The sequence below is a fragment of the Piliocolobus tephrosceles genome, chromosome 7 (assembly GCF_002776525.5).
Source record: "Piliocolobus tephrosceles isolate RC106 chromosome 7, ASM277652v3, whole genome shotgun sequence".
NCBI lineage: Eukaryota > Metazoa > Chordata > Mammalia > Primates > Cercopithecidae > Piliocolobus > Piliocolobus tephrosceles.
Genome location: NC_045440.1, coordinates 20,348,251 through 20,373,482, shown reverse-complemented (window position 1 = coordinate 20,373,482; position 25,232 = coordinate 20,348,251). Strand labels below are relative to the sequence as shown.

Genomic DNA, 25,232 nt, shown 5'->3' with positions numbered 1-25,232 from the left:
CTGGTTGTGGCTTCTGGGGACCTGGGCATCGGATAAGGAGGATGTGCTTTGGAGTTGGGCATAGGGGCTAGTCCAGGGCAGGGGCCTGGCTTCATGCAAACTGGCCAATTACAAAAAAAAAAAAAAAAAAAAGCAGACTAATTAAAAAGGAATGGCTGGGCATGGTGGCTCATGCCTATAATCTCAGCATTTTGGGAAGCCGAAGTGGGAGGATTGCTTGAGCCCAGGAGTTCGAGACCAGCCTGGGCAATATAGTGAGACGCCATCTCTAAAAAAAATTCATGGTGGTGTGCACCTGTCGTCCTAGCTACTCAGGAGGCTGAGACGGGACAATTGCTTGAGCCTAGGAGTTTGAGGCTGCAGTGAGCCATGACTGTGCCACTGCACTCCAGCCTAGGTGACAGAGCAAGACCCTGTCTCAAACAAAAACAAAAACAAACAAATGGCCCACAAATAAAAGCTCAGCACCCTTTGGGCTAATATTTTGGGGCTACCCCACACTGCTTGGCTTGCAGAGTGGTTGGGTTCAGCCTCCTCTGCCAGGTGCCCTGGGTGCACACAGTGGTAAGGCCCTGCCACGGCCCCACCCATGGAAGCGGACAGGAGGGCAGGCAGCATCCATGGACCCTCTGCTTGGAGGCCACAGTCCCCCGGAGCCACTCTTTTCCTGGGTCACTGCCCCAGAAGTGGGAGGCAGAAGGAGAATGGCCTACAGAGGGCAGCGTGGGGCTGCCCCAGCAGAGGCCCAGCCCTGACCGCATCTCCTACCTGGAGAACGTGTTCCGAGCATAATGCATGATGCTGTCAAAGTCATAGGTCTCCCCCAGGGACTCCACCTCCTGAGGCTCCATCTTCAGGAAGTTATACTCCTGCCCTGAGAAGATCAGGAAAAGGGTGTGTGGGGAGGGAGGGAGTGGGTCTGCCTGGGATGCAATGCTCCCTTTCCAGGGCAGGAATGGGGTCCTTCCTGTATCTGAGAGGGCCCCCCTACCTGAGGGTCCGGGGAGCAGCCAAGGGGAGACTGGGGAGTGGGGAGGGTCTCAGGAAGAGTCCTAACCAGCAGAGGGCCTGGTGAATGGAGGACTCAAGGGAACATGGAAAGAAAGCACCCATTTCTAGAGCCACAGCTGAGAAGGAAGCAGTGAAGAGTGGAGAACGCCTGGGAGAGAGGGAGGAGGTAAGAAGGGAGGGACAGAGATATCGAGAAAATGAGAGAAAAGCCCTCAGAGGGCAGACCAGGCAGAGGACAGAAAGTGGGCAAAGGTGGGGAGAAAGGCCTGAGCAGTCCCCAGGACGGGCCCACTACGCCCATGCCCCACCCTAGAGGCTGCCCGGGCTACCGCTGTCCAGGACCAGGACCTGGCCCAGCCCCCCAGAGGAGCTCCACAACGGATGTAGGTCCTTGATCTGCCACGGAGGAGGAAATGCCTCAAAGGCAAGGGCTGGCTCAACCCAGGCTGAGGGTAGCGCTGCGGGCCCAGGCGATGACGTCTGGCAGGAGCGGCTCCCACTGCCCCCAGGGTCCCTGGAGGTGGGGGTTGGGGTAGGAGCCGCCCACCAAGGCCGCACCGAGGGGCAGGTACCTACCTGGCTGGATGTTCTCACGAACGATGGAAACGTGGCGGTCCCGGTCTGGCCGAGTGTGTTCGTGCCAGAAGCCGACGACGTGGCCCAGCTCGTGGACCACGATGCCGAACTTGTCACAGTTCTTGCCGATGGAGATGGCCTGGGGGCCCCCGCCGCGGCGACCCACGTAGGAGCAGCACCTGGAGGGCGGGGCCAGCTCAGGGGGGCGGTCCCGAGCTGGGGGAGTGCATCCACTCAGGGGCGGGGCCAGGCTGCCGGGGGTCGAGGGGGAGGGGAGCGGAGGGGAGGTGAGCCCTGAGCGCCGAGTGTGCTGGAGGTCACAGCCACACAAGGGGCAGTTCCTGGGGAGATGCCCCATAGCAGGAGGAGACGAAGGGACCCAGGGCTGTGCCCAGCTGGGGGCAGCGGCAGTGCCCAGGGGAGAACCTGGGTTGGGGCAACGGCGGAAGGTGTAGTGCCTAGGGCTTCCTGCTCACCCGCAAGGTCGATAGGTGAACACAATATAGCTGTCCTCGTCCGTGCGCTCCAGGAAGGTGACACACGTATGCTTCTCCCAGTGCCTCATGGCCTGCCGGAAGACTGCCCTCTGGCTACCTGCCAGGAGGAAGGGAGACAGGTTGCCACGGTGTCCAGGCGGTCCCATCCCCTACCCACCCCCTACCCACCATAGAAGAGTCACAGCCATTCTGAGAGCAGACTGACCGGAAAGGAAAGTGTGGGCACTCGGGCTGCAGATGGCACCCACGCCTCCGTGCCTGGCAGGGCTGCCCCAAGGCCAGGCCCAAAAGCTGGCTGCATCCTGGGCCCCACAATAGCACGCTCACCAGTGAAGTTTCCCCCAATGACAAAGGGGATGACCCCATCGGGCCACACACGCTCTGGTCGGGACGTTGCCGCCCGCCGGCTACGGGATCTCCCTCTCCATCTCCCACAGGCTTCCCTCTGAGGCTGCCCGTTGGTGCTCTGGCAGCTGGGGGTGGAAGTGTTTCCGGGAACTGAAAGAGGAAGGCATGGAGGCTAGTGAGTGGAGAGGAAGACGAGGAAAACAAAAGCATAGTCAAACCTCATTTTTCATGGATTCGACGCTTGCAAATTTGTCTACTGGCTAAAATTTATTCACAGCCCCCAAAATCAATACTTTCAGGGCTTTCACGGTCATTTGTGGACATTTGCAGAGCAGTGAAAAATTTCAGTCACCCAACATGCATGTTCCTAGCTGAGGTTGAACAATTCAATGCTCTGCCTTCTGCTTTTGGCTCCCATTGTGTAAACAAGGGTCCTTTTTGAGGTCTAGTTAAAGTGCCCTGTTTTTTTGCGTGTTTGTGTGCTTTGTTGAGGGTTTTGCTGTTTAAAACAGCCCCTGAGCATAATGCTGAAGGGCTCTCTGGTGTTCCCAAGGGCAAGAAGGCTGTGATGTGCCTTACAGAGAACATACATGTGCTAGGTAAGCTGCTTTGAGGCATGAGTTAGAGTGCTGTTGGTGGTGAGTTCGATGTTAATGAATTAGCTCCATATTAAGCAAGGTGCCTTTATAAAGATAAACACTCATAAAACAAGGTGATGCATTGATCAGTTGACAAAAATGTTGTGACCAGAGGCTTGAAGGAACCTGACCCTGTATTTTCCCTAGGAGCAATGGGTCAGTATTTGCTAGTGTTTTCAGTGACTGTATAGAGTAAATATAAAGTTATTCTGTAACTTCCACAAACAGTGAGAATTGACAGTAATCATAAAAGAGAACAAAGGTGCACTCATTTTCTAGGAATTGTGGGGCTCTGAGATTAGGAAAATATCCCTTCTCATTGAATAAACCTTGACATTTGTGGAACATTCAGAACTCTATGCCTTCTTTTGGTTTCCCAAATTCATGTTTGCATTTGACATAGGAGCTCTAAGGCATGTGGACAAGTGTCATATTGTATTTGGCACATGATGAAACTAAAGCCAAAGCTTTGCCCAAAGTCACCTGGTAGGTTAGCAGGGGACCCCTCCATGCAGCTTTCCCTTGTGCCATACCTACTAGTCCCCACTAAGGTCACATAAGCCTTACTTGTTAGCAGGCCACCAGGTCACCCTCCAGTGCCACCTACCCTTATTCCATAAGGTACCCACATCGGGATCTTCCCTCAAGCTGGATAGGACAACTTCAGGCACACCACAGTGTTCCAAGAGCAGGCCCTCAATAAGAATCCCTGCCCTTTGGCGTGGTGGCTCAGGCCTGTAAACCCAGCACTTTGGGAGGCCAGGGAGGATGGATCACCTGAGGCCAGGAGTTCGAGACCAGCTTGGCCAACACCGTGAAATCCCGTGTCTACTAAAAATATTAAAAAATTGGCCCGGCGTGGTGTTGCATGCCTGTGGTCCCAGTTACTTGGGAGGCTGAGGCAAGAGAATTACTTGAACTCAGGAGGCAGAGGTTGCAGTGAGCCAAAATGGTGCCACTGCATTCTAGCCTAGGTAACAGAGTGAGACCCTGTCTCAAAAAAAAAAGAGAGAGAACAAAAGAAAAAAGAATCCCTGCCCCTGCCCTTTGGGAAGGGGAGGGCTATTTGTGTGCTCTCAGGACCATGTCTCAAATATCAGCATTGGCAGTGAGGAGCTTTCACCCTTCTACAGAGCAGTGAGGGGCTGGAGAGAACAGACACAGCCCAGGCCCTCATCCCTCCCATTCCCGCATCCATGCACAAGTACCACATGAATTTTTAGGAGTTTGGACCACAATCAAGGATAAGAAGAAAGCATCCCTGACCTTAAAGAGCTTTGAGTCCAGCTAGGGAGACATAGGAGCAAATCCTTTCAATATGGTGTGATAAGTGACAGGGTAACAGTGTGAGCACAGACGAGGGAGAAAACAGGGAAAATGGAGGGATAGTCATGTTTGGGGGGCAACTGGGAAAGATTTATAGGAGAAGCTCCTGAGATGGGCCTCAGAGGATGCACAGAAACTTGCAAAGTGGGAACAGGAGAGCCCAGGAGGGATTGCAGTATTGGGCAGAGTGTCAAGATCTGGAGTGAGAAAGCTTGGGTTCCAGTCCCAGCTCTGCCACTCACTAGCTGTGTGATCCTGGGCAGGTCACTTTACCTCTGTGAGTCTTAGTTTCTGGACCTGTCAAATAGGAGCTGTCCTGACACCGCCTTTAAAGGTGGTTGGGGGCAGTCAGGCTAGATAATACTTTGAAAGTGGTTTGTAAACTGTAAGCAGAAAGAATGTCAGTTCTTAGTTGCTGGGGATGTCTGTATTTACCACTCCTCTGGGGAAGGGATGAAGATGTCCCGAGGGAAGATAGGCCCATGTGCTGGGGTCAACCTCATGGCCTCTGTCCTGGGAGGGCCTGGCTGGGAACAGGGAGAGTCCTTGTTTCCCTAAGACTGGAATCCATTTCTAGGACACAGAGGGCCCTTTGGCACCCGACTTACCTGCACCTTTGATGGAGGACTTACGAGCTGTGTGCTGTCTGAGATCTGCAGCCTGCTGTACCTGGAAGGCCCTCAGGTCCTCTTCGTCCAGGGCAATGTCCCCAAGAAAGGCAGCTAAAGAGAAAAGAAGAAGCCAGGACTGAGTTAATCCTCCTTCCCAGCCCTGGGTGCGACGTGCTTCTAGCCCCAGCCCTGTGGGCACCAGCCCCCAACCTCCACAGCGACTGTGATCCTCAAATGCCATCTGAACAAGAAGGAGATGAGCAGTTAGGGATCAGCTTACAGAATTTCTTGGGAAGCTCATGCTTACTTTTCAGTTAAAATCCCAATAAAGCTGATGCTCAGTCCCTACCAGGCTGTTAGCTCATCATTCTTTGGGGGAGTGTGGGGCAGATAGGGTCTCACCGCTGTGCCCAGCTAATTTTTTAAAATTAGCAGGATCTTGCTATGTTGCCCAGGCTGGTCTCAAAATCCTGGCTTCAAGTGATGCTCCATCCCTCCTCAGCCTCTCCAGTGGCTGGGAATACAGGTGTGAGCCACAGAGCCATCATTCTTCAGCAAATACTTAGTTAACATACTACTGTGGTCGAGACAATACCCTAGTCATTAGCAAGACAGAAGAGGCCCCTGCTCCTGTGGAGCTAACTTTCAATAATATGCAAGTAAATAAATACTGACCTAGGGTCTTCTAGATAGCAATGGGAGCTATGAAGAAAATAAAACAGGGTGTGCTGAGCATGTGGTGTTCACTCAACAAACGCTGTTTCAATTTAACCATGGTGGGGGGGTCTATGAAATAAAATAAGCCAGGTGTAGTGGCTCACACCTGTAATCCCAACACTTTGGGGGGGTCGAGGTGGGCAGATCATTTAAACTCAGGAGTTCAAGATCAGCCTGGGCAACATGGTGAAACCCTGTCTCTATAAAAAATACAAAAATTAGCCAGGCATGGTGATGTGATGCATGCCTGTAGTTCCAGCTACTCACTCTGGAGGCTAAGGCAGGTGGATCAATTGAGCCCAGGAGGTCAAGGCTGCAGTGAGCTGAGATGATGCCACTGCAATCCAGCCTGGGCAACAGAGTGAGACCCTGTCTCAGAAAAAAAAAAAAAAAAAAGGAAATAAAATTGCAGCAATTTTCATTAGAACAGATAAGCATCTTTGGGAAACGAAGATACCTTCCGGGAGCTTCCCAGCTAGGAGGAAAAAGTTTAACAGCTCTCAAGTAATTCCTATTCCAAGTCTTAGGCTGCTCAAGCAGAAAGGCCAGAGGGGAAGAGAGCCTCCCTAAAGGGCCATTCCGATTCCAATATCTGGAGCTGAGGAGGGATGTTTCCAGAGACCCGGCTGAACTGTCTGTCTCCCTTTTGAGAAGTCTGTAGAAAAGGAAGCAGAGGCCATAGAACTGGCCGCTTTGGAAGGCGCTCATATGGGAGCTGCATGCTGAGCTGGGCTGGGCTGGGGGAGGCGGGAGGCTGGGCTAGAGGTGGGACCCACAGCGGCTTCCCTGCAGCTCCACCCACGGCAACATCTGCTTCTCATCCAGGCAGAGCGCTATACAGGCCTGGCGGTCGCATTACACAAATTGTTTTAACCTTGAGGACTTCTACACAGGTTTTTCCTCCCCAGTTGGCCTCACTGGTGAACACACACACACACTGACTTTATCACATACAGAATCAGACACCCAAGGTTAGTGTTCCTACGGACACATGGTGGCATCCACACCCTTGCCATCCAGTGCAGAGCCATCAAAGCCAGAGACACACATCCTTGCACACAAAAGCAGCGCCCAGCACTACGCTTTCAGGCGGGAGACACTCCGGGATGTTCAAATGAATGAATTGCTATGCTGATATTCTTCTGGCTTGCAAATACATGCCCAGAGACACACCCTCACCTAGACAGGATCAACAGAATGTGGGAGTGACTGTGGCAGTCATCGAGGCCAAACTTCCATTTTATAGATGAGAAAACTGAGGTCCCAAAAGCAACAACTTAACTGAACCTACACTGCTAGTCACTGGAAAACTGGATGTATAACTCAGGCCTCCCCATTCCCAGTCCAGCGAGCACTGCACTCCCTAGAACCCCTATTGCAAATACATACACACAAAAATAGATACTCAGACAGACACATCCACAACAAAATACACACACAGTCACAGTTTTAAAAAACCACACATGCACAAGCTTCAACACACACAAACCAGCTGCAAGCTCTGAACTCATTAAGCCGATAATAGTCGTGATAATGACACCTTATGTAAATGTCTGTTGAAATTTTTGTGGTGCTTTCCAATTGGCAAAGTGCTTTCCCATTAATTAATTTAATCCTGGCCTAGCCCACAACATGCCCAGTAAGCCACACTCCATCCACACCATGCTCTTGCGGGGGAGTGCCCCATTAGAAACTCTCAGAGAGAGATAACCTAAGTGGCTAGGCTCCAGCCCCCTTCCCTGACTTTAGACATCAGAACACTTGAGCCTATGAAGGGCAATGACTCACTCAAGGTCACCAGCCAGTAAGTGGCCCCAAATCTCTTCCAACCCATGAGAAAGCTACTCTTACTTAAATCGCCATCCTTGGCAGGTGGCCTTGGCTCAACAACTGATGGGACAGCAACAGAAGATGCTTCCCAGGTGACATGTAAGAGTGGCCTTAGCAAGGACATGGGATGGAAGGTACACTCCAAGGAAGAAGCAGTGGGTTCATACTTGCCATTCACATAGATGTGCATGTGCCACACGAATGCCTCCACACTTAGACTTGTGGATATCTTTCTCTTTTTTTTCTTTTTACTTTTCTTTTTTTTTTTTTTTGAGATGGAGTCTCACTCTGTTGCCCAGGCTGGAGCGCAGTGGTGCAATCTCAGCTCACTGCAACCTCTGCCTCCCGGGTTCAAGCAATTCTCCTGTCTCAGCCTCGCCCAGTTAATTTTTGTATTTTTTTTTTTTTTAGTAGAAACGGGGTTTCACCCTGTTGGTCAGGCTGGTCTTGAACTCCTGACCACAGGTGATCCTTCTGCTTCGGCCTCCCAAAGTGCTGGGATTACAGGTGTGAGCCACCATGCCCGGACACGTGTGTTTTACCTTTCACAGACATTGTACCCGCAGGCTCCCACACCCAAACCCACAGGCATCATCGCATACAGGTGTGTCTGGACATTTAGACTCACCTTTGGACACAGAGCAAAGGGCAAGGTCTTTGGAGTCAGACAGACCTGTCTTGGAATCCCAGGTTGGCTACTATTAGCTGACAAGCCATGTAAACTCTTCTCAGGCTCAATGTTCTCCTAGATAACAGAATCTGTCTCCTAGGATTACTACATGAAAGAAGACATATACACGAACCCCTTAGCATAGAGCATGCAGCACAGTAAGCACTGCCCACTCCTTTAATATTATCCCAACACAACCCGTAAGCTCAGAGTCAGCCCTAGACCTCCTCAGGGAATGCTGTCTCACCCACACTGTCTGCCCCCACCCCTCCTTGAGTGAAACCCCAGTGCAGAGGCCACAGAACTGTGCTGGCCTGTGGGTCCAGGGCCAGTGTAGAACCAGGGCAGAGCAAATGTAAGGCAGGGCAGGGCATGGCCTTGGCTGCTGAGCTCCAGGGGTGAGGATGTCATGGCTGAAGAATGCGTGGGAACCGAGTGGGGGTGGGGAGAGAGGAGATGGACAGGAGAGCCTTAGGGGCAGGAGCTGGGCCTTGGGGCACTGTGCTTTTGGGCTCCCCTCTGGGGAAGCAAGGGAATCTGGATGCTAAGGAGTCTAGGAGGTCTCTCCTTACTCAGAGGAAGCCCTGGGGTCACGGTCAGGGTAGTAGTTATTTTTGACACAAGATAAAAATTGTTTGTGTTGTTTTCTGGCTGTAAACCTGCCAGGAGCACTGTGGCTGAGCCCATCTGTGTGCCTGGGCCTGGGAAAAAATCTCACTCTTCCAGGTCAACCTCTGGACTCCACTGTCTCCTCCCCCAGGGCATTGCAAGGCATCCCCTCCTTGGGAAGTGAGGAGAGGAAGCTGGCTGGTGTAATGAGCCCCAAGGCTATATGTGCAAGACTGATGCATGTCCCGTGGCACAAATGCAAGCTTCTAGCTGGGGGATGACACACCCAAACCCCTGCAAACATGTGGATGGACGTCATCACATGTGAACACTTCCGCAGAGGTGCACGTTTGCACCCACGCCTGCATGTACTCAGGAAGACCCATGCCCACACGGGTGAACATGCTTGCCCACAAGGCAGCGACATACCCACGCATGTGCACACACACTCAACCGCTTTCCCATGCAGGATCTTGTGTTTTTAAACACACAAATAACTGCAGGCATACACTGTGTTTCATGGGCCACACTCCCCAAAGGGCAAGGGTGCACTTAGAAATAGACAGGGATGCACTTGTGTGAGACAAAGAGAGCGAGGGACAGGAGAGAGAGAGATTAGCTGACTCCCTTGGATCTCCTTAGGAGGTTCTTAGTGGCCTGAGGAGTGGTGCTTCTACTCCCCCCACCCCAATATCTTCTCCCCAAATCTCTAGAGAAACTAGATTTTTTTTTTTTTTTGGACAGAATCTTGCTTTGTCACCCGGGCGAGAGTACAGTGGCGCAATCATAGCTCACTGCAGTCTCCAGCTCCTGTACTCAGCCTTGAACTCTCAAGCTCAAACTCCTCCCACCTAAGCCTCCCAAGTAGCTGGGACTACAGGCGCATGACACCACTCCCAGCTAATTTTTTAAGTTTTTTGTAGAGATGGGCGTCTTGCTGTGTTGTCCAGGCTAGTCTTAAACTCCTGGCTTCAAGTGATCCTCCCGCTTTGGCCTCCCAAAGGCATAAGCCACTGCTCCCAGCCTATAATTCTTAAGAATCCCTTCTTCCTGGGAAATCTCTGGGCCCCGCCCCACCCCATCTAGGGCCCAGGGAGAGTATAAGTTTTTTCCTCCCGGCTTGGGGCAATGAAATAAGAAGGTGACTCAGGGGCAGGGGCCTGGGTGGGTGGGGTGACTCAGCTGTCTAGAGGGGGAGTGTGGTCTGGTGACAGGAGAGATTCTTTCTAGACCTCAGAGGGTATACCCTAATCCTCTGCGGCTCTCTGATGTCCAAACCTGGGCCAGGCGGCCCCTTGGGTGGGGATGGGGATGTGCTGCCCCCTCCCGCTCCTGCAGACTCTGGGCTGCCAGATGAGGTTGAGGTGGCAGCAGGGGCCTCACTGGCCCATTTTAACACTGGCACAGGTTTACTACCCAGCCCTGTGTGCGACGTGCTTCTAGCCCCACCCCTATGGGGTCAGGCCAATGGGCTTCTCTGATTATGGCATCAACTGTGTCCCACTTTCTGCCTCCAAGGTCTCTCCAGGGGGTTGCTGGCTGGTCACCTGGGGTAGCTAAACAGTGCTGGGAATCTTGCAGAAGGACCCCCTTCATGGTTTGGCTGATTTCCTGACATACAGGAAATCAGGGCTGCCTCAAAATCTTCCTGGGCAAGGGCTAGTGAGGGTTTGGTGGCACCAGCTCTGAGCACACAAACAGACCAGCTTGGCTTCCTGCCCAATGTCCTGGTCTCACCCAGAAGGTCCAGGAACCTCTCCAGGGTATCAAGGATCTTAATTTTGCCCTTAGCACAACGGCAACCATAACTTGACCAGTAATGGCCCAACGAAGGGGCCTGGCTACCCTCAGAGCAACCCAAGAGGTCACAGGTAAGCTGTGGGAGTCAAAGCAGCTTTCACTTCCAGCCCTTGAAAAGAAGCAGGGACAGACATGCCTGCCATCATCACCTCCAGCATCTGGAGGTCAGGGCTGCAGAGGGTACAGGAAGCAAAGCCAGGCAGGAGAAAGCAACGTGGAGAACAGAGCTGAGGGGCCTGTGGCTGGAAGACAGTGGCACAGGGGTGTGGGTATGAGTGCCTAGGAATGCCCATGTGAGTTTCTTCCAGAGGTGGGAAGATCTCAAGCATCAGTCACACCCCAGAGGGAGGCCTGATCTGACCCAAGGCCTGGTCTTGTCAGGCCCCAGGGCCCTCTCAGCCGCCCCCAGGCCTGGCCCAGCGCCCCACCAGCCTCACTTCACCCGGTTGGAGTGCTTTCTCCAGAGCCCTTACTTGAAGCTCCAACTCAGCCAGCCCCACCCTAGCATGAAACCTGAGACTGGGGGGAGAGCCCTCAGCCTCTTGCTGCTCTGAAAATCACTCCCATTTCCAACAAGAAGGGAAAGACATCAGAATGGTTTCCCACCCATTCTTTAAGGCCCGGCCCCAATTGCACCTCCTCCACGAAGACCCCCCAGACCTTCCCAGCCTGCTGTGATCACTTTTCTCTGCCACCACCAGGCTGCAGAGGGGTAGGAGACTCCCTGAGCCTTTAGCGTCCTACTCTCCAATGTGGCACTCAGTGTGGCTTGGTTTGTGCCGTTGGTTATGTCTGTAGGTGTCTTGGGTCCCTACTGGACTGTAAGCTCCTTGAGGGCAGGGTCCTAGCTTGTACCTCCCACAACATCCATTCCAGGCCCTAGCACATATTAGGTATTGATGGATTGATGGATAAGAAGTACAAGGAGACAGCAGTAATCCGACACTCCTCAAAAAATTGAAGTGAGAGTCTGAGGCACAGAAAACAGGGAGGAGGCAGCCCACATTTATTTAGCTCTGACTCTGTGTTAAGCACTATTAAGTGTTTTATGTATGTTCTCATATTTAACCCTTACCACCAACTCTATGGGAAGATGTATAATCAGTCCCATTTTACAGGTGTGAAAGCGGCAGTCCAGACATATCATTACCATTCTGAGGTAGTACAGCTATAATGAGTGGCGGGGTCAAGATTGAAAGCTAGATGTGCCTGCCTTCCAAGTCCATGGGCAGTCCACTCTGCCCTGTGCCCACTCCCAGCACCCAGCAAGAAAGATGACAGCGAATGTCCTGGTTTACTCGCAGCCTAGCAGGCGTGGAGGGGGAAGGGCTGACGGATTTGCCCTGATCTTCTCCAACGGATGGTGTCTTATTCCTGCCTGTGGGCCATCCTCCCAAGACAGTCCCTGAACAGGGTCCCAAGAGCCAGGACTAGAGCAACCTGCCCCTCTGCCCCTTGTGCCCCACACAGGCAGTCCAGTTCTAGGAACTATGCCACTTCCCCTGGCTCTGGCTATTTGGAGATGAGCTGAAGTCAGAGAGGCAGGAAGTCGAGGAAAAGTTCTGATATCTTGTCCCTGTGTGTCCCCAAACAGCCTGCCCAGGGGCATCCAACTGGGCAAATGGCCCAAGTGCCTGGCCATCTGGTCACTCCAGGGGCAGGACCCCTCTGGACCCAGCAGGAGTGAAGGGGTTACATAGGGTCTTCAGAGACAAAGAACACACACACACACACAGGCAAACACACACTCCGGGGTCCTGACCTCGGCTAATTAGCCTCTGGTGTCTCAGGGGTGACAGAGCTGATATACAATATCTGGATTCTCTTTGTATTTTCCCTCTTTCCACCCCAACTTGGCCTTGGCAGGGGTCTCCGGACACATAGGGACAAAAGTAAGTCCCCCTTCTGGGCTGGCTTCTCTGACTTTGACAGCTGTCTCCTAAGTTCCAGAAAGCTGCAGCTACTGGTTAAACCACGGGATACCCAGAGAGCACGATCTCAGGGAATCCCTGGCAAAACTTTCTTCTTCCACTTGGGCTGAGTGGTGGCCTGGGGGACCTGCTCCTTGGAGACTCAGGCCTCCCAGCTCCAAGCCAGACAGATGTGCAGCCCCAGGGCAGCCCAGATAGACTGGAAAACACCCAGCTCCTGGAACAGGAGAGATGGGGGAGAAGGGGAAAGAACACACACACACACACACACACGCACACACGCACACACACGCACAGGAGTTTGGCCAGAAAAGTTTCCTACAGAAGGAAAAGCCGCCTTGCCCGCCGGTTTTCCCCGGACCCAAAGAGACTTCCCCTGGAATCCTCTGGGAAGATGAGAGGCAGCGGCAGCAGCTTCCACCAACAGCAGCAAAACTTCAGTCCGAAAAGTCCCCCAAACCCCCTCCCTCTCCCCCTCGTTCTTTTGTTCCCCACTGCATTGCCAACCAGGCAGCTCCCGGCTTCCCACACTGGACTGTCCTCCCCCAACCCCAAACCCGAACCCGCCCGCGCCTCCCCGCCTGGCCCGCTGCCGGGGGGCCGGGGGGCGCTCACCCGCCTTGCAGGGGTCTTTGTAGTTGAGGGGCTCCGAGTCGTCCTCCTCCGCCAGGTCATAGGTGTAGTCGGCCAAGTCCAGCGGCCGGCCGGGACGCGGGAGCAGCAGCAGCCCGAGCAGCAGCGGCAGGCGGGCCACGCCGGGCATGCTGGCGGGGCGGCGGCGAGGGAAGCGGGGCACTGGAGGCCAGGGGAGGGCGTCCCCTCGCCCGCTCGTTCGCTAGATCGCGACCGCGACCGCTCCCGCCCTCGCTCCCCGACCTCTTCCCCTTCCCTCCGCTCGCCTCTCTCCTTCCTGTCTCCCGCCCCCCGCTCGGCCCGCCGCTCCGCGCTCGTCCTCGGGCTCCAGCCGTCTCCCTCTCCCTTCCCTTCTTTTTCTCTCTTTCTTTCTCTCCCTCCCTCCGGCTCCCCCCCCCCTTTTTAGGGAAATGAGCTCGCTGGAGGGCGGGTTTTCGCCCGAGCTCGGCCCCCCTCGGGGCCGGGACAGTGCTCGGCCGGGCCAGGCCGCGCGCCAGCCGGGGCGGGGAAGGCGCAGAACCGCGCGCCCGGGGAGGGGGCTCGGGCCGCCCGGGCCGCGGGCCGCGGGGCCGGGGCGGGAGCTCGGGCCCCCGGGGTGCCGGGAGGGCTGTCGCTCCCGAGGTGCCCTCTAGCGGCGGCCTCCCCCGCGGGCGCCGGGCCGAGCCCCCGCCCCGCCGCAGGACACGCTGTCAGGTCCTTCCGCCGCCCCTGCCCCGCGCCCCCGCCTCGGGTCGGTCTCTCCGCCGGCGTCTCCCTCGCTCCCCTTCTACGACCCTCTCTCTCTCGCGTCTCGCTCTCTGCGCTCTCTGTCTCTCTTGCTGTCTCGGTGTCTCTCCCTCCTCCGGAGACGCCGCTGGAGGGCGCCGAAAGCCCGTGGATGGCTCCCCGCTAGCCCCTCTCCCCCGCCGGCGTGGACCCAGTCCCCCAGCGCACTGGGACAGAGGCAGAATGGCAAACCCCACTCTGCTTTCCCAAGGCACTTCCCTTCCTGGCCGGCCCCTGCCAGGGCAGGACTGTGCCCTGCAGAAAGATAGAAGCAGACCCTTTGCTTTTCAATCAGGCTGCTTTATTCTGTTGTAGCAGGAGTTCCCGGGCCCCTGGGCACCAACTCTGCCCGCCCCCATCCTCTCCCCAAACTCCCATTTCTCCAGGGCCTGTCCCTGCGTTGTGGGCAGAAGCAGCCTCTTGCTCGTCTGCAAAAGCTGCAAAAGACCCTTTGCTCAGGGCGTTTCCTGTCCCCTTGGGGCTTCCACTGACCCTGTGAAGCAAAGGAATGTTGAAGATGGACAGAGGATCGGGGGAGTGGGAAGTACCGGTCTGTGAGCCTCACCTCCCCTGAGCTCCCTGGATGACCCTGCTTCAGTGAATGTCCCAGCGCCTGGTCCGCGCGAGCGCTCCTCTACAGCCCGGGCAGGTGGCCCAAGCGCTCCCAGCGACCCTGGGATCACACCTGCTCACTTGAGGAGTCCGTCCTAGATGTAGTAGAGCGGCACCTCGCCACACAGGGTGCTCACGGCCATGCCCAGGAAGGCCGAGTCCCCTCTGGAGGGTGCTGAGCCTGCATCTCGCCCCTCCACCTGGTCCAGCTTAGAGGTAGGCACTGCGGGCTTGGCCTGCGGAGAGCATTCCATTTGGAATCTAGGAAGTGAGTTTGTATCCCGTGTGCAGCCCTTATTGTGGGACTTCAGGTATATCAGGCAATCTCTCTGAGCCTCAGTTTCCTCACCAGTAAAGAGGGGCTGTGCTAGAGTCAGAAGCCACCAGGTAGTGAGTGGACTCAGCTGAGCCCAGCAGCTTGGCAGTGGGGTGGGAAGGGAAGGAGTCATGCAGGGGAATAGGGAGAGGGGCAGTCAGCTGGCAGCCAACAAGGAACGGTGCTTTACAGGTGACAAATAGCCACCATTCAGACGCTCCTCCCAGCAGCCCTGGGAGGGAGACAGCCCACTCCTTTCACCCACACACACACCTGGAAGTTCTGGACTTTTCTAGTGAGAGCCTCAAGACCAGGGATGCTCTCCGGAGCTGTCTTCATGATGTAGCAGCAGGTGCCAGGGGCTGGCTTGTAGGCGATCAGGAGCTAGGCACAGAATGCTGGAGATGATTCGGGGGTCCCTGCCCTGCTCTCTCCCTCACCCAGGTCCTTAGCAACCTCCCTCTAGGTTGGGCATGGGAGTTATACTAGAATCTGGGGTTCAGGCCAAAAGGGCTAGAGGAGGGGGAGAGATGGATGTGGATGAAGTGGCCCAGCTGGGTGGCTCTGGCAGAGCCTTGTCATTGGTCCCAGGGTCAGGAGGTCCGGGCATACCCACCCGCTGGTAGTCATACACCACGAGGCCAGTGGAGCCGATGGAGAAGGTGGCAGTGGTACCCAGGTGCCCACTCAGGGCCAGGTGTTGCTGGGCTTCCGGAGCCCCGATGCTCATCTCCAGAACCTGGGGAAAGGGCATGGAGCTGCCTGGTTTTCCCCTTTCCTACTCAGCCTGTGGTACACATCCCCATACTCAGGCCTCTGTACTCAGATGCGCTTCCCTCTTTCCCCAGAGCTCAGAGAGGCTGAGTGGAACCAGGTGCTGGAGGGAGCCGGCTGTCCTGCTGTGGGGCGGGGGCCTTGTGGAAAAGCCTGGGCTGGGTTGCCACCTGGTTTGTGCCTCTTTCCTTCTAGCTGTGCCCCTTGCCTCCTCCCCTCCACTCCCCTTGGACAGTTTCCTATCGCCCACTGCCGCCCCATCCCACACCTCTCACCATCTCCGTGTGTTTCTGGCTCATGTGGAGACCCATGAGCAGGGCTCCCACAATCACCACAACGACAAGGACCACCACCACCACCACGATGAGAAGGCGTTTCAGGTGCACCGGGCAGCAGGGGATGCCAAATCGACCCCGGGGAGCTGCGGAGTAGTCCTGACACGGCGGGGCAGGCAGGGAGACAGGCATGAGGTCATGAGGCTGTCCCCTCTTCTCCCTGCACAAGCTGGACACCCTCCCACGGCCGCCTAGGGCTGGACGGCCAGTGGGATGGACGGACAGGGAAGGGTTGAGGAGATCAGAGAAGGCTTCTTGGAGGAGGTGGCCTGGATTCTAACAAACCCATAGACACGTAGAAGCTTAGAAGCAGGGTCTAGTTTTGAGGGACCCAAGAGAGCCTGCTTCACCTGTCTCTTCCTGCTGCGTCCCCCAGGCCCCTGGCATCTCAGTCATGGTCAGCCCCTCTCTGTTCCCCAAGTGATCACCTCTATGTGGTGACACAAAGTCGCCCTCCTTCCTGGAATACCTTCCACCTTCTCCGCCAGGTGAGCTCCTCCTTATTCTGGCTCTAGCTCATGTGTTGTTTTCTCTGTGAAGTGTCCCCTGACTTCTGAAGTTTTTCATGGCTTCTGACTCGGGGCTGTCTATGGATGGCCCTTTCAATCGACCCCTATCATGGCTCTCGGCCCACGAACAGCTCCCCAAGGGTCCCTGGCTTAGTGGTCTTGGTGTCCCCCATCCTGACTTACCACAATCCTAGGTTAGTTGAGTGAATGGATCTGGATAAGGAAACAGGCCAGGGAGGATAGAGGAGGCAGGGCCCATCACACACACGCGCACACACACGCACACACACGCACACACGCATACACACGCACACACACACGCAACCACACTCACCGGCGGGCTTTCCATCAGGACCTCTTTGCTGCCCACATCCATCTTGCTGCAAGTGCTATGCTGTCCTCTCCTGCTCTCCCAGGTGTGACCAGGGTCTTATATGTGTCCATAGGGAGAGAGGACAGAGGTAAAGGACCAAGCCTCCTGTGTGCCAGCCAAGCCCTTGGCTTTGAAGCTTGTTTGTTCCTGGCCCTCCAGAACTGAAGCCCAGATAAGCCAGCTGTGAGAGCCCCCAAGGGCCCTTGGCCCCGGCACATGAGTCCTCTTGGCCCCAGCAAGAGCAAACCTGGGTGAGCTGAGCAAACTTGCCCTTGGGCCACCTGCACCTCTCACCGTGGGTGTCTTCCTGGCGTGCCCGCCTTCCTTGCTGGCACCTGCCCCTGCTGCCCTGTGACTTTCCATATTCTTCTGCCAGCCTGAACCTCTCAGGCAGCCAAGGGTCTGACCATCACGTTTCCCAACAGAATTTCTCGATGCATAGGGATGCACTCCAGGAAGGGGGTTCTGGAGGCAGCACCTGTAGACTCAGAGAGGACTCTGCCTAAGGCAGGAGGTGCTTTGACGTCAGTTTTGGGGGTTTCATAAATGTACATCTCCCTGTAAGGACCAATTCCAACTTCAAGCACTCTTTCCCTCACCTCGCCTCCTCCCACGCATCTGGTACCAACCTCAAACTTGCCCCCAGTGATTATTTTCCTGATTCTGGAAACTGACCCCACTGGTGGCAAGCTCTTACTGATATGCAGTGCTTCCTTCTTTGCTCTGGGCTTGTCTGTCAATTGCAGGCTTTGTTGATGGCAGATTCCAGGTCTGACACTGCTTTCTTCTGTCCAGACAGCCCTGCACAGGGCTGGCTCTGGTCACTGATGGGCTCCCAGTCTCCCCATCCTCAAATCAGCCCACTCACCCTGTGGTCTACACTCTACCCCTCTAGACTCCCCCTTCTACATCCTCTGATCCTAAATTTGCCCTGAGAATGATACTCACCCAAATACGATCAACTTTCATGACTGACTCCTTTTCTTTTCTCTCTCTTTCTTAGTGCCTTCCCCAAAGCCATCTCTATGTATTTACGAGGTCAAATCTGCCAATGACTTTGGGCTGGCTCACCCTTTCTCTCAGGTCCCCATTCACTCCTTGGGCCAGGTGGTCTCTAAAGTCCCTTCATCTCTAAACTCAGGTGGCTGTGGCAGAGTCCAGGCCTGGGCTTGCTCCCTTAACCACCTATCCTTTTTTTTTTTTTTTTTTTTTGATAAAGACAGCCCCTTTATCACCCAGGCTAGCATGCAGTAGCGAGATCACTGCTCACTGCAGCCTTGACCTCCTGGACTCCAGTGATCCTCACACCTCAGCCTCCCGAGTAGCTGGGACTACCAGAGCATGCCATCATGCCCAGCTAATTTTTGCATGTTTTATAGAGATGGGTTTTTACCATGTTGCCCAGGGTGGTCTTGAACTCCTGGACTCAAGTGATCTCAGCCTCCCAAAGTGCTAGGATTACAGGTGTGAGCCACCATGCCCAACCAGCCTCCTGTCCTTTAACATGCCACCCCAGTTCCTGCCCCCTGCCCCAGCCCCCTCCCACCAGGGCCCTGCCCTTTGCTCATGAGCTGGCAGGTTCCCCTGTCCCCCCCTCCACCTGGAGGGCCTTCAGCCCCAAGGTTGCATAACAACATGGCATCTGAACTGAGAGCCCCTGAGAAGCTGAGAAGCACAGGAAGGAAGGGAAGGAAGGAAGTGTTTGCTCCCACCACCCTCCTCATCCCCGAGCTGCCCCTTTAAATATTTGCCTAAGGCTCCAGCAGCCAGAGAGTGTCCTAGGACAGTGAAAGGAGGGGAGGGGTGCCAGGAGGAGGGGGAGCCCAGAGAAGCGTCCTCTCAGCTCAGCCTCAGCTGTGTGCAGGTGCCAGATGTAGGAGACAGCTCGCCTGCAGTGCCCACCCCTGCCCTCCCCCAGGGCCCCCACTCCTGCCCCCATCATCCTGGCAACATTGGGATTGATGGGCTGACTCACGCGTACTGGGCCTGAGCCAGGTGGGCAGCCAGCCAGCGGGAGAGCCAAGCACTGCAGGCATCTCGGGGTCCCTGTGGGCATCTCAGGGGACCGTGTTGTCCTCACGTGGGACTTGTTCTTAGCAGGCACTGTGGGTGGGGCTCGCCACCATCACTGGGTGCTAGGAGTGGGGTCTCTTTCTTTGAAAAAGCCTCTGCTCTTTCTGGTCCTTGGTCTCCCTTGCCTGTTGCCCTTAGGCTGTAGCTGTCATAAGCTCTGTGGCTGCTGTTGCTGCTGCTGCTTCTCCTTAAAACTCATTTTTGCTTGAGGGCTGAGGGAGGGTGCCCACCTCCTGGAGCACTCACACTAACCAGGTGAAGATCCTGGGTTCCTTGGAGAGGGAAACACAGAAGGATCTGTAGCTGGGTGTGCCTACCTTCCCCCTCCCCCATACAAGCCCTATCTGTAGCCTTCTCACTTTTTTGCCTTTTCTCCTTATGGGAGAAATGCTTAAGCCATTTCTCCCTCTGTGAAAGCCAACCTCCAATCCCTCTCCACTTCTCCGGTGTCAGTTATTTATTTATTTATTTATTTACTTACTTACTTACTTAGAGACAGTGTCTCACTCTGTTACCCAGGCTGGAGTGCAGTGGTGCAATGACAGCTTCATAGCTCACTGCAGCCTTCATCTCCTGGCCTCAAGTGATCCTCCTACCTTGGCCTTCCAAAGTGCTGAGATGACAAGTGTGAACCCTGCATCTGACCTTCTATCTCTCTGAATGCCACCCACCCAAACAGGCCAAGTGCCACTGGCACCTGCTCTGTGACCTCACTCCAGTTCATGGTGCCCTTTGAAATCCTCAGCCTCTCTGTGGCACCTTCACCTGCCATTCAGCACACATGAATGTTCTTGTCAGCTACATGGGTGATTTTTGTTGCTCTGTCTTCCAGCCCAACTGCAGGCCCTGGGAAGGAAAGAAGCACGCTCCCCACAGGCTTCTTTGAACCTGCTGCTGGGCAGGAGGCATGCAAACAGCCAACACTTAATGATAGTCCATGATGAGACCAATACCAACAGTGGTCAATAGTCCATGCCTTCTGTATGTGGAGGTCCCAGTGCTTCCACTGGCCAGCTCTGGGACCCAGCGTGAGTCATTCTGCTTTGCTAGGCATTAGTATGTTCACCTGTGAGATGGGTCTGGTACTAGCTATCCACCTCACTATGCTATTATAAGGACCTAATGGCATCATGGGTGTGACATCCAGTCGTCATCATTAGCATCATCTACTTCATCCTCTAGAGGACCTCCCACTAGCTAAGAATACAGCCCAGACTCGCCCTCTTTGTCTGTTTCTGGGTTGACCCCCTCTGAGAGCCCTGGGTGATGGACGGCCCCACAGTGGCCACCCCTTCTGTGTGGGCCTCCCCGTTTCCTCCTCCAGCCTCTCAGCTGCAGGGGTGGGGACAAGATTCACTTTGCTCTTTGTGTACTGGGCAGAGCCGTGCCAGGGACGGGTGGGGACAGTTGCCCAGCTGCCCCAGCCATCTCCCTACCCCCACTGCTTCCCTGCCCCCAAGTTGGCATGGGGAGGGCAGCTAAATGTGTGGCAGCAAGTAGACATCAAAGGGCAGGGGCATCCCTGGCTGGGAGAACACGACTTAAGCTCAGACCAGAGAATCCCCTGCTGGCAGAGTCTGGGGACAGCTGGGGAAGCATCTTAAAGCCAGTGGTCTCAGTTCCCTGGACTGGTGTGGAAAGAGCACAAGACTAGAAGCCCAGGCAGCTTACAGCCAGGCTCCCCTTGCCCCGTGCCTATGAGCTCTTAGGACAGTCATCCTCCGCCACGGGGGAGCTAACGTGGTATAGAGCAGCAGTCTTCAAGCTTTTTGGTTTCAGGACCCCTTAACACTCTCAAAAAGTATTGAAGACCCCAAAGAGCTTTTGTTTATGTGGGATATGTCTGTTGACACTTACTGAGAAATTACATTTTTATTTACATATGAATTTAAAATATCAGTAATAAACCTGTTATATGTTATGATATAAATCACATTTTTAATGGAAAAACTATTTTACAAAGCAAAAATAAAATAGAAAGTGTCACTCCTTTACAGTTTTAGAAATCTTTTAAATTTGGAATTTCGTAGAAGTGAAAAGGGCAAATCATGTCTTAACAATATTAGGAAAATTGTTTTTACCTCAGAGACAGAGGAGGCCCAGGGCTACACTTGGAAGAATCCTGCATGGAACGACAACCCTGAACGTTGAAGTTGGGCACAGTGGGCGGAAATCCCTGCTGATACATTTTTCTTCTGGTGCGACAGGCCTCACGTTTCTTGTCTGTAAAAGGGAATTACTATCACCTGCCTCAAACTATTGAGAGGATTAAGTAGGGAAAGTACAGAACACTCGAGATAGCAAACTTAGCCAGCCTCTTTTTGGGGGGCCTCAGTTTCCTCATTTGTTAGACAAAGGGCTGGACTGAAAAATATCTAAAGCGCTCCCCAGCTTCAACAGGCTGTGGTTGAGCAGTGAGAAATGTTCCAGAATTCCACACAGTCCCACTCCAGCTCCAGAGGCTGCGTTTCCCTTTTCAGCTCATGCTGACACAAAGGTACATTCTGTTCAGCGGCGCGTGGAGAAACATGTGAATTCAGTTAGAAGCGCACTTCAGACTCCTCCAGGACGCCCTTGTGCTTCTAATCTTGCATGCTAACTTAGATAAGCGTCTGTCACTCACGACATGCCCATGATGCTGCCTAGGGGATGTGTCCCCCACCCCATGCAAAGAAATCCAGGTACACAGAAGCACAGAGATCCCTAACCCCGAAGCGCCTCCACAAGGCAGTGTGTGCATGTGCCTGTGCAGAGACAGGTGAGCACCCGCGCGCACGGTCGTGCCCAGCACACGAAGGCACAAGTACAAGCTCACACGCATGCACTCACGCGCAGCCACACACGCGGATGGCCCCAGAGACGGCCCGGGAGAGCACACAGCGGCCACTCCTCCCCTTCGGTGACTCCCAGACTCGGGCCTCCCACCGCCGCCCCGCGCGCGCCCCCGCCGCCCGCGCCGCAGTCCGCATCCACCCCGCGCGGTCAGCCCCGGCTGCGGCTCCAGCTCCGCGCTCCGCGCTTCTCTCCCGAGCCGGATCGCGGGAGCGAGCAGGGGAGGGGACCGCAGCCGGTGCCCGAGGGCAAGAGGAGTCCGCAGGCGGGCCCCTGGCTGCGGCAGCAGCTGCCGGTGGCCGGGAGGTGCCAGCCCGCGCGGGGTGGCCCAGCCGCGGGAGCGGTGGGGCGGGGTCCGCTGCTGCCGGCCCCAGGGAGAGCTCGCGGGCAGCATGGCGGGGCTGCGGGCCAGGCGGGGCCCGGTGCCGGGGCTGCTGGCGCTCTCCGCGCTCGGCTTCTGCCTCATGCTGCAAGTCAGCGCTAAGAGGCCCCCCAAGACGCCCCCCTGCCCGCCCAGCTGCTCCTGCACCAGGGACACCGCCTTCTGCGTGGATTCAAAGGCAGTGCCCAGGAACCTGCCCTCGGAGGTCATCTCCCTGTGAGTGTCCAGCCCCGGCCTTGGGGGTGGGGAGGGAGAGGAGGCCGAGGACAGCTCTGGGAGAGGACAGGAGAACCCTCGCTCCCCCTCTTCAGAGTGTGGGGACCAGGGGGACTGCAGGGGTCCTCAGGGCTGGAGAGTCCAGGCACCAGTCGGGCAGGGAGTTCTGCAGCTTTGCAGCCTCAGCGGCCATGGGTGGGGAAAGCAGGAGTTCACCACCAAGAATGAATCATCACCACCACGAGCGTCAGTGAGACCTACTGTGTGCTGGGCTCCAGACTTGGCGGGGGGTGGGGGGTTGCTTACACCAGCATGTGGACCCCTGCCTGTGATGTCACACCAAGGGCAGGAGAGTAGCAGCCAGGGCAGGTGGGAATGAGCTGTGCCCTCCCAGCACCCTGGCATGGGGCACACGCTTGCCACTGACCAGCCACTTGGCACCCAGCCCGGCCAGCCTGTCACTTGCAACAGCCAACCTCTGGGGCTCCCCTTGTCTGTGGGACCAGAGAGGTTGTGAAGTCACTGGGGACCAGGATGCCAGCCCCCACCCCCATGCCCCATCTTTCAACAGCACCCAGCCCATTGTGGGTGTTTGGATGATGATGGTAACGGTGTGGGTGATGGGACCTTTTCTTGCGTGAGAGGGAAGCTGAGCCTGGGGCCATGGGTGCCCCAAGAGGCAATAGGGGAGGACCGTGGTGAAGGCAGGCAGTGAGTTTGGGAAGAGAAGGGAAAGACACAGGTGGGGGCCAAGGTCGGTGAAATGGGGCGTTTCCAGGGCAAGTGAGTACAAAAGCCTCTGCCCTCCGTGTTCACCTCTCCCTGCCTCAGCACAGCCCCTGCAGACCCCACAGTACTGACTCGGGTGTCCCCGCAGGACCCTGGTGAATGCCGCCTTCTCAGAGATCCAGGATGGAGCGTTCTCCCACCTCCCGCTGCTGCAGTTCTTGTATGGATAGGGCCTTGTGGAAGGGTTGGGGGAGCTGTGGGGATGGTAGCAGGGAACAGATTCTGGGCTGGGGAGACGGAGAGTGGACAGAAGCAGCCTCTGGAGACAAAGATGCAGGTGTCCCTTGCGTTTGTTCTGATAGGATGTACCAAAAAGGTGGGGCAGCCTGGAGTCAGGGGAGTCGGGGCAGCAGGAGGACAGCTAGGGATGGCACAGAGAAGCCAAGCACCGGGGATCTGGGGATGGGCTTGGCGCCTCTGGAGACCCAAGAGAACTGGGTGCGATAACCTGGGCTAGTGCCTAAGGTGGGCACTGTGGGACCATCTTAGAGACAGGTGACCCCAGGAATCACGGATCCCAGAAAGAGCTGGGGGCTGAAAGAAAGGGATGGCAGGAGTGTCTCCAACTCTACAAGATGCCGTCCATGAGGGACAGTTGTCCATGATGGGCTGGAGTAGGACAGAATGAGGGTGGGGGAGAGGGAGAGGAGATGCCACTGGGGAGGGCCAGGAGCTGGCTTGACAAGAGAACTCTGCCTCCGCCCATGTTTAGGAGCCAACAGGGACCCTGGGAGCTTCTGGGGCCAGAACAGCCTCCTGCCTGGCCTTGTTGCCCAGGTGGCCCAGGGATTCCCTATGGGGTCCCTAGGGGTGGCAGCAGGGCAGCCAGGTCTTGGGGAAGCCCAGGGCTGAGGCAGTGGGCTGGGGGCTGGGGCAGCAGGCACACCCTTGGAATCTCTAATTCCACCTTTGTCTCTGCAGGTTACTCAACTCCAACAAGTTTACACTGATTGGAGACAACGCCTTCACAGGACTGTCGCACCTGCAGTATCTGTGTGTGGGAGGGAAAGGGGCAATGGGAAAGAACAAGGGAGGGGGACCCCAGGCCTGGGAGGCCGAGGGACTGGGTAGGGATTGGATGAGAATGCCGTGGGAGGGGGAGGTGATGGGATGCGAGAGCCCTTGCATCCCATGATGGCAGGACCCGAGCAGAAGGTCGTTTCATTCGTTTTGCCTCTACCCTACCTGATGCCCTATTCCTATGGCTTGATGATGCCAGACTCCATTTGGAAACTATCTTGGGGACATGGGCTGAAATCTAGGCTGGGGCATAGGGTGAGTGCTGCTGGGGGTCTGGCATCCTGTGTGACCATTGAGGCAAGTTCCCGCTTTCCCCAGCTTCATTGAGAACAATGACATCTGGACACTATCCAAGTTCACCTTCCGAGGACTCAAGTCCTTGACTCACCTGTGAGTACGTCACACATATACGCATTGTACCAAAGCCCCACCTCTCCTGTGGCCTTTGGCCTTGGTCATGATCTTCAGATGACCTAGGGGTCTCTCTTGCAGCTCGCTGGCCAACAATAACCTGCAGACACTGCCCAGAGACATCTTTCGGCCCCTGGACATCCTGAATGACTTGTAAGGCCCGAGTCCTACCTCTTCCAACAGTGCCACAGAGGGTGTATCCCTGGAGGGCATGATGTGGGAGTCAGAACTGGGATGGTCATAAGGTCTTGAGAAGCTGGGAGGGCTTGGGTCTGGGGGCCCCTGAGGAGGTGAGGAGGTGGAGTTAGATATAGATGGTAGCCTTACAAATTGGATTTTTTCTCAAAGTGCGCCTGAGACACCATGTGTGTATGTTTTTTGTTTGTTTGTTTTGTTTTTTGGTTTTTTTTTTTTTTTTTTTAGATGGAGTCTCATTCTGTCACCCAGGCTGGAGTACAGTGGCGCAATCTTGGCTCACTGAAACCTCCACCTCTTGGGTTCAAGTGATTCACCCTCAGCCTTCTGAGTAGCTGGGGCTACAGGTGTGCGCCACCACACCTGGCTAATTTTTTGTATTTTTAGTAAAGACGGGGTTTCACCATGTTGGCCAGGCTGGTCTCGAACTCCT

The 25,232-nt window shown here is 55.5% G+C and overlaps 3 protein-coding genes across 10 annotated transcripts in view; 1 reads left to right on the top strand and 2 right to left on the bottom strand.

The window, feature by feature from the left end:
- Nucleotides 1-13,977, bottom strand: part of BMP1 (bone morphogenetic protein 1) — a 47,572-nt gene extending 33,595 nt beyond the window's left edge. For both annotated transcript variants that reach the window (XR_002732523.1, XM_023216682.1), the window contains exons 1-6: nucleotides 13,180-13,977; nucleotides 5,005-5,118; nucleotides 2,412-2,582; nucleotides 2,064-2,181; nucleotides 1,588-1,766; nucleotides 769-874 (exon numbers count right to left, since the gene is read on the bottom strand). Coding sequence is in view for 1 of the 2 variants with exons in the window: in XM_023216682.1 (XP_023072450.1) it covers nucleotides 769-874; nucleotides 1,588-1,766; nucleotides 2,064-2,181; nucleotides 2,412-2,582; nucleotides 5,005-5,118; nucleotides 13,180-13,327 (836 nt within the window). In the remaining variant the exon portion in view is untranslated. The remainder of the gene's footprint in view (nucleotides 1-768; nucleotides 875-1,587; nucleotides 1,767-2,063; nucleotides 2,182-2,411; nucleotides 2,583-5,004; nucleotides 5,119-13,179) is intronic.
- Nucleotides 13,978-14,241: 264 nt separating this feature from the next.
- On the bottom strand, nucleotides 14,242-20,012 carry SFTPC (surfactant protein C). 6 transcript variants are annotated; one of them, XM_023216680.2, is made up of 8 exons: nucleotides 19,701-20,012; nucleotides 19,551-19,654; nucleotides 18,857-19,226; nucleotides 16,843-16,937; nucleotides 15,940-16,098; nucleotides 15,507-15,629; nucleotides 15,164-15,274; nucleotides 14,245-14,455 (listed from the first exon to the last, which is right to left on the bottom strand). In XM_023216680.2, exons 3-8 carry the CDS (start codon nucleotides 18,915-18,917, stop codon nucleotides 14,264-14,266), a joined length of 741 nt encoding a protein of 246 aa, XP_023072448.1. In that variant the 5' UTR covers nucleotides 18,918-19,226; nucleotides 19,551-19,654; nucleotides 19,701-20,012; the 3' UTR covers nucleotides 14,245-14,263. The 6 variants fall into 6 exon arrangements, with proteins under 6 accessions (XP_026309745.1, XP_026309746.1, XP_023072448.1 ...); XM_026453960.2 differs by lacking the exons at nucleotides 18,857-19,226; nucleotides 19,551-19,654; nucleotides 19,701-20,012 and adding an exon at nucleotides 14,648-14,810 and having other exon boundaries at nucleotides 14,242-14,455; nucleotides 16,843-16,908; XM_026453961.2 differs by lacking the exons at nucleotides 18,857-19,226; nucleotides 19,551-19,654; nucleotides 19,701-20,012 and adding an exon at nucleotides 14,656-14,810 and having other exon boundaries at nucleotides 14,242-14,455; nucleotides 16,843-16,908.
- Nucleotides 20,013-21,895: 1,883 nt separating this feature from the next.
- LGI3 (leucine rich repeat LGI family member 3) overlaps nucleotides 21,896-25,232 on the top strand; it is a 9,953-nt gene continuing 6,616 nt past the window's right edge. Inside the window, exons 1-5 of one of the 2 annotated variants that reach the window (XM_023216883.2) lie at nucleotides 21,896-22,384; nucleotides 23,262-23,333; nucleotides 24,095-24,166; nucleotides 24,512-24,583; nucleotides 24,686-24,757. In XM_023216883.2, the coding sequence (XP_023072651.1) occupies nucleotides 22,179-22,384; nucleotides 23,262-23,333; nucleotides 24,095-24,166; nucleotides 24,512-24,583; nucleotides 24,686-24,757 (494 nt within the window). In that variant the 5' untranslated portion in view covers nucleotides 21,896-22,178. The remainder of the gene's footprint in view (nucleotides 22,385-23,261; nucleotides 23,334-24,094; nucleotides 24,167-24,511; nucleotides 24,584-24,685; nucleotides 24,758-25,232) is intronic. The other variant, XM_023216884.2, reaches the window with a different exon arrangement.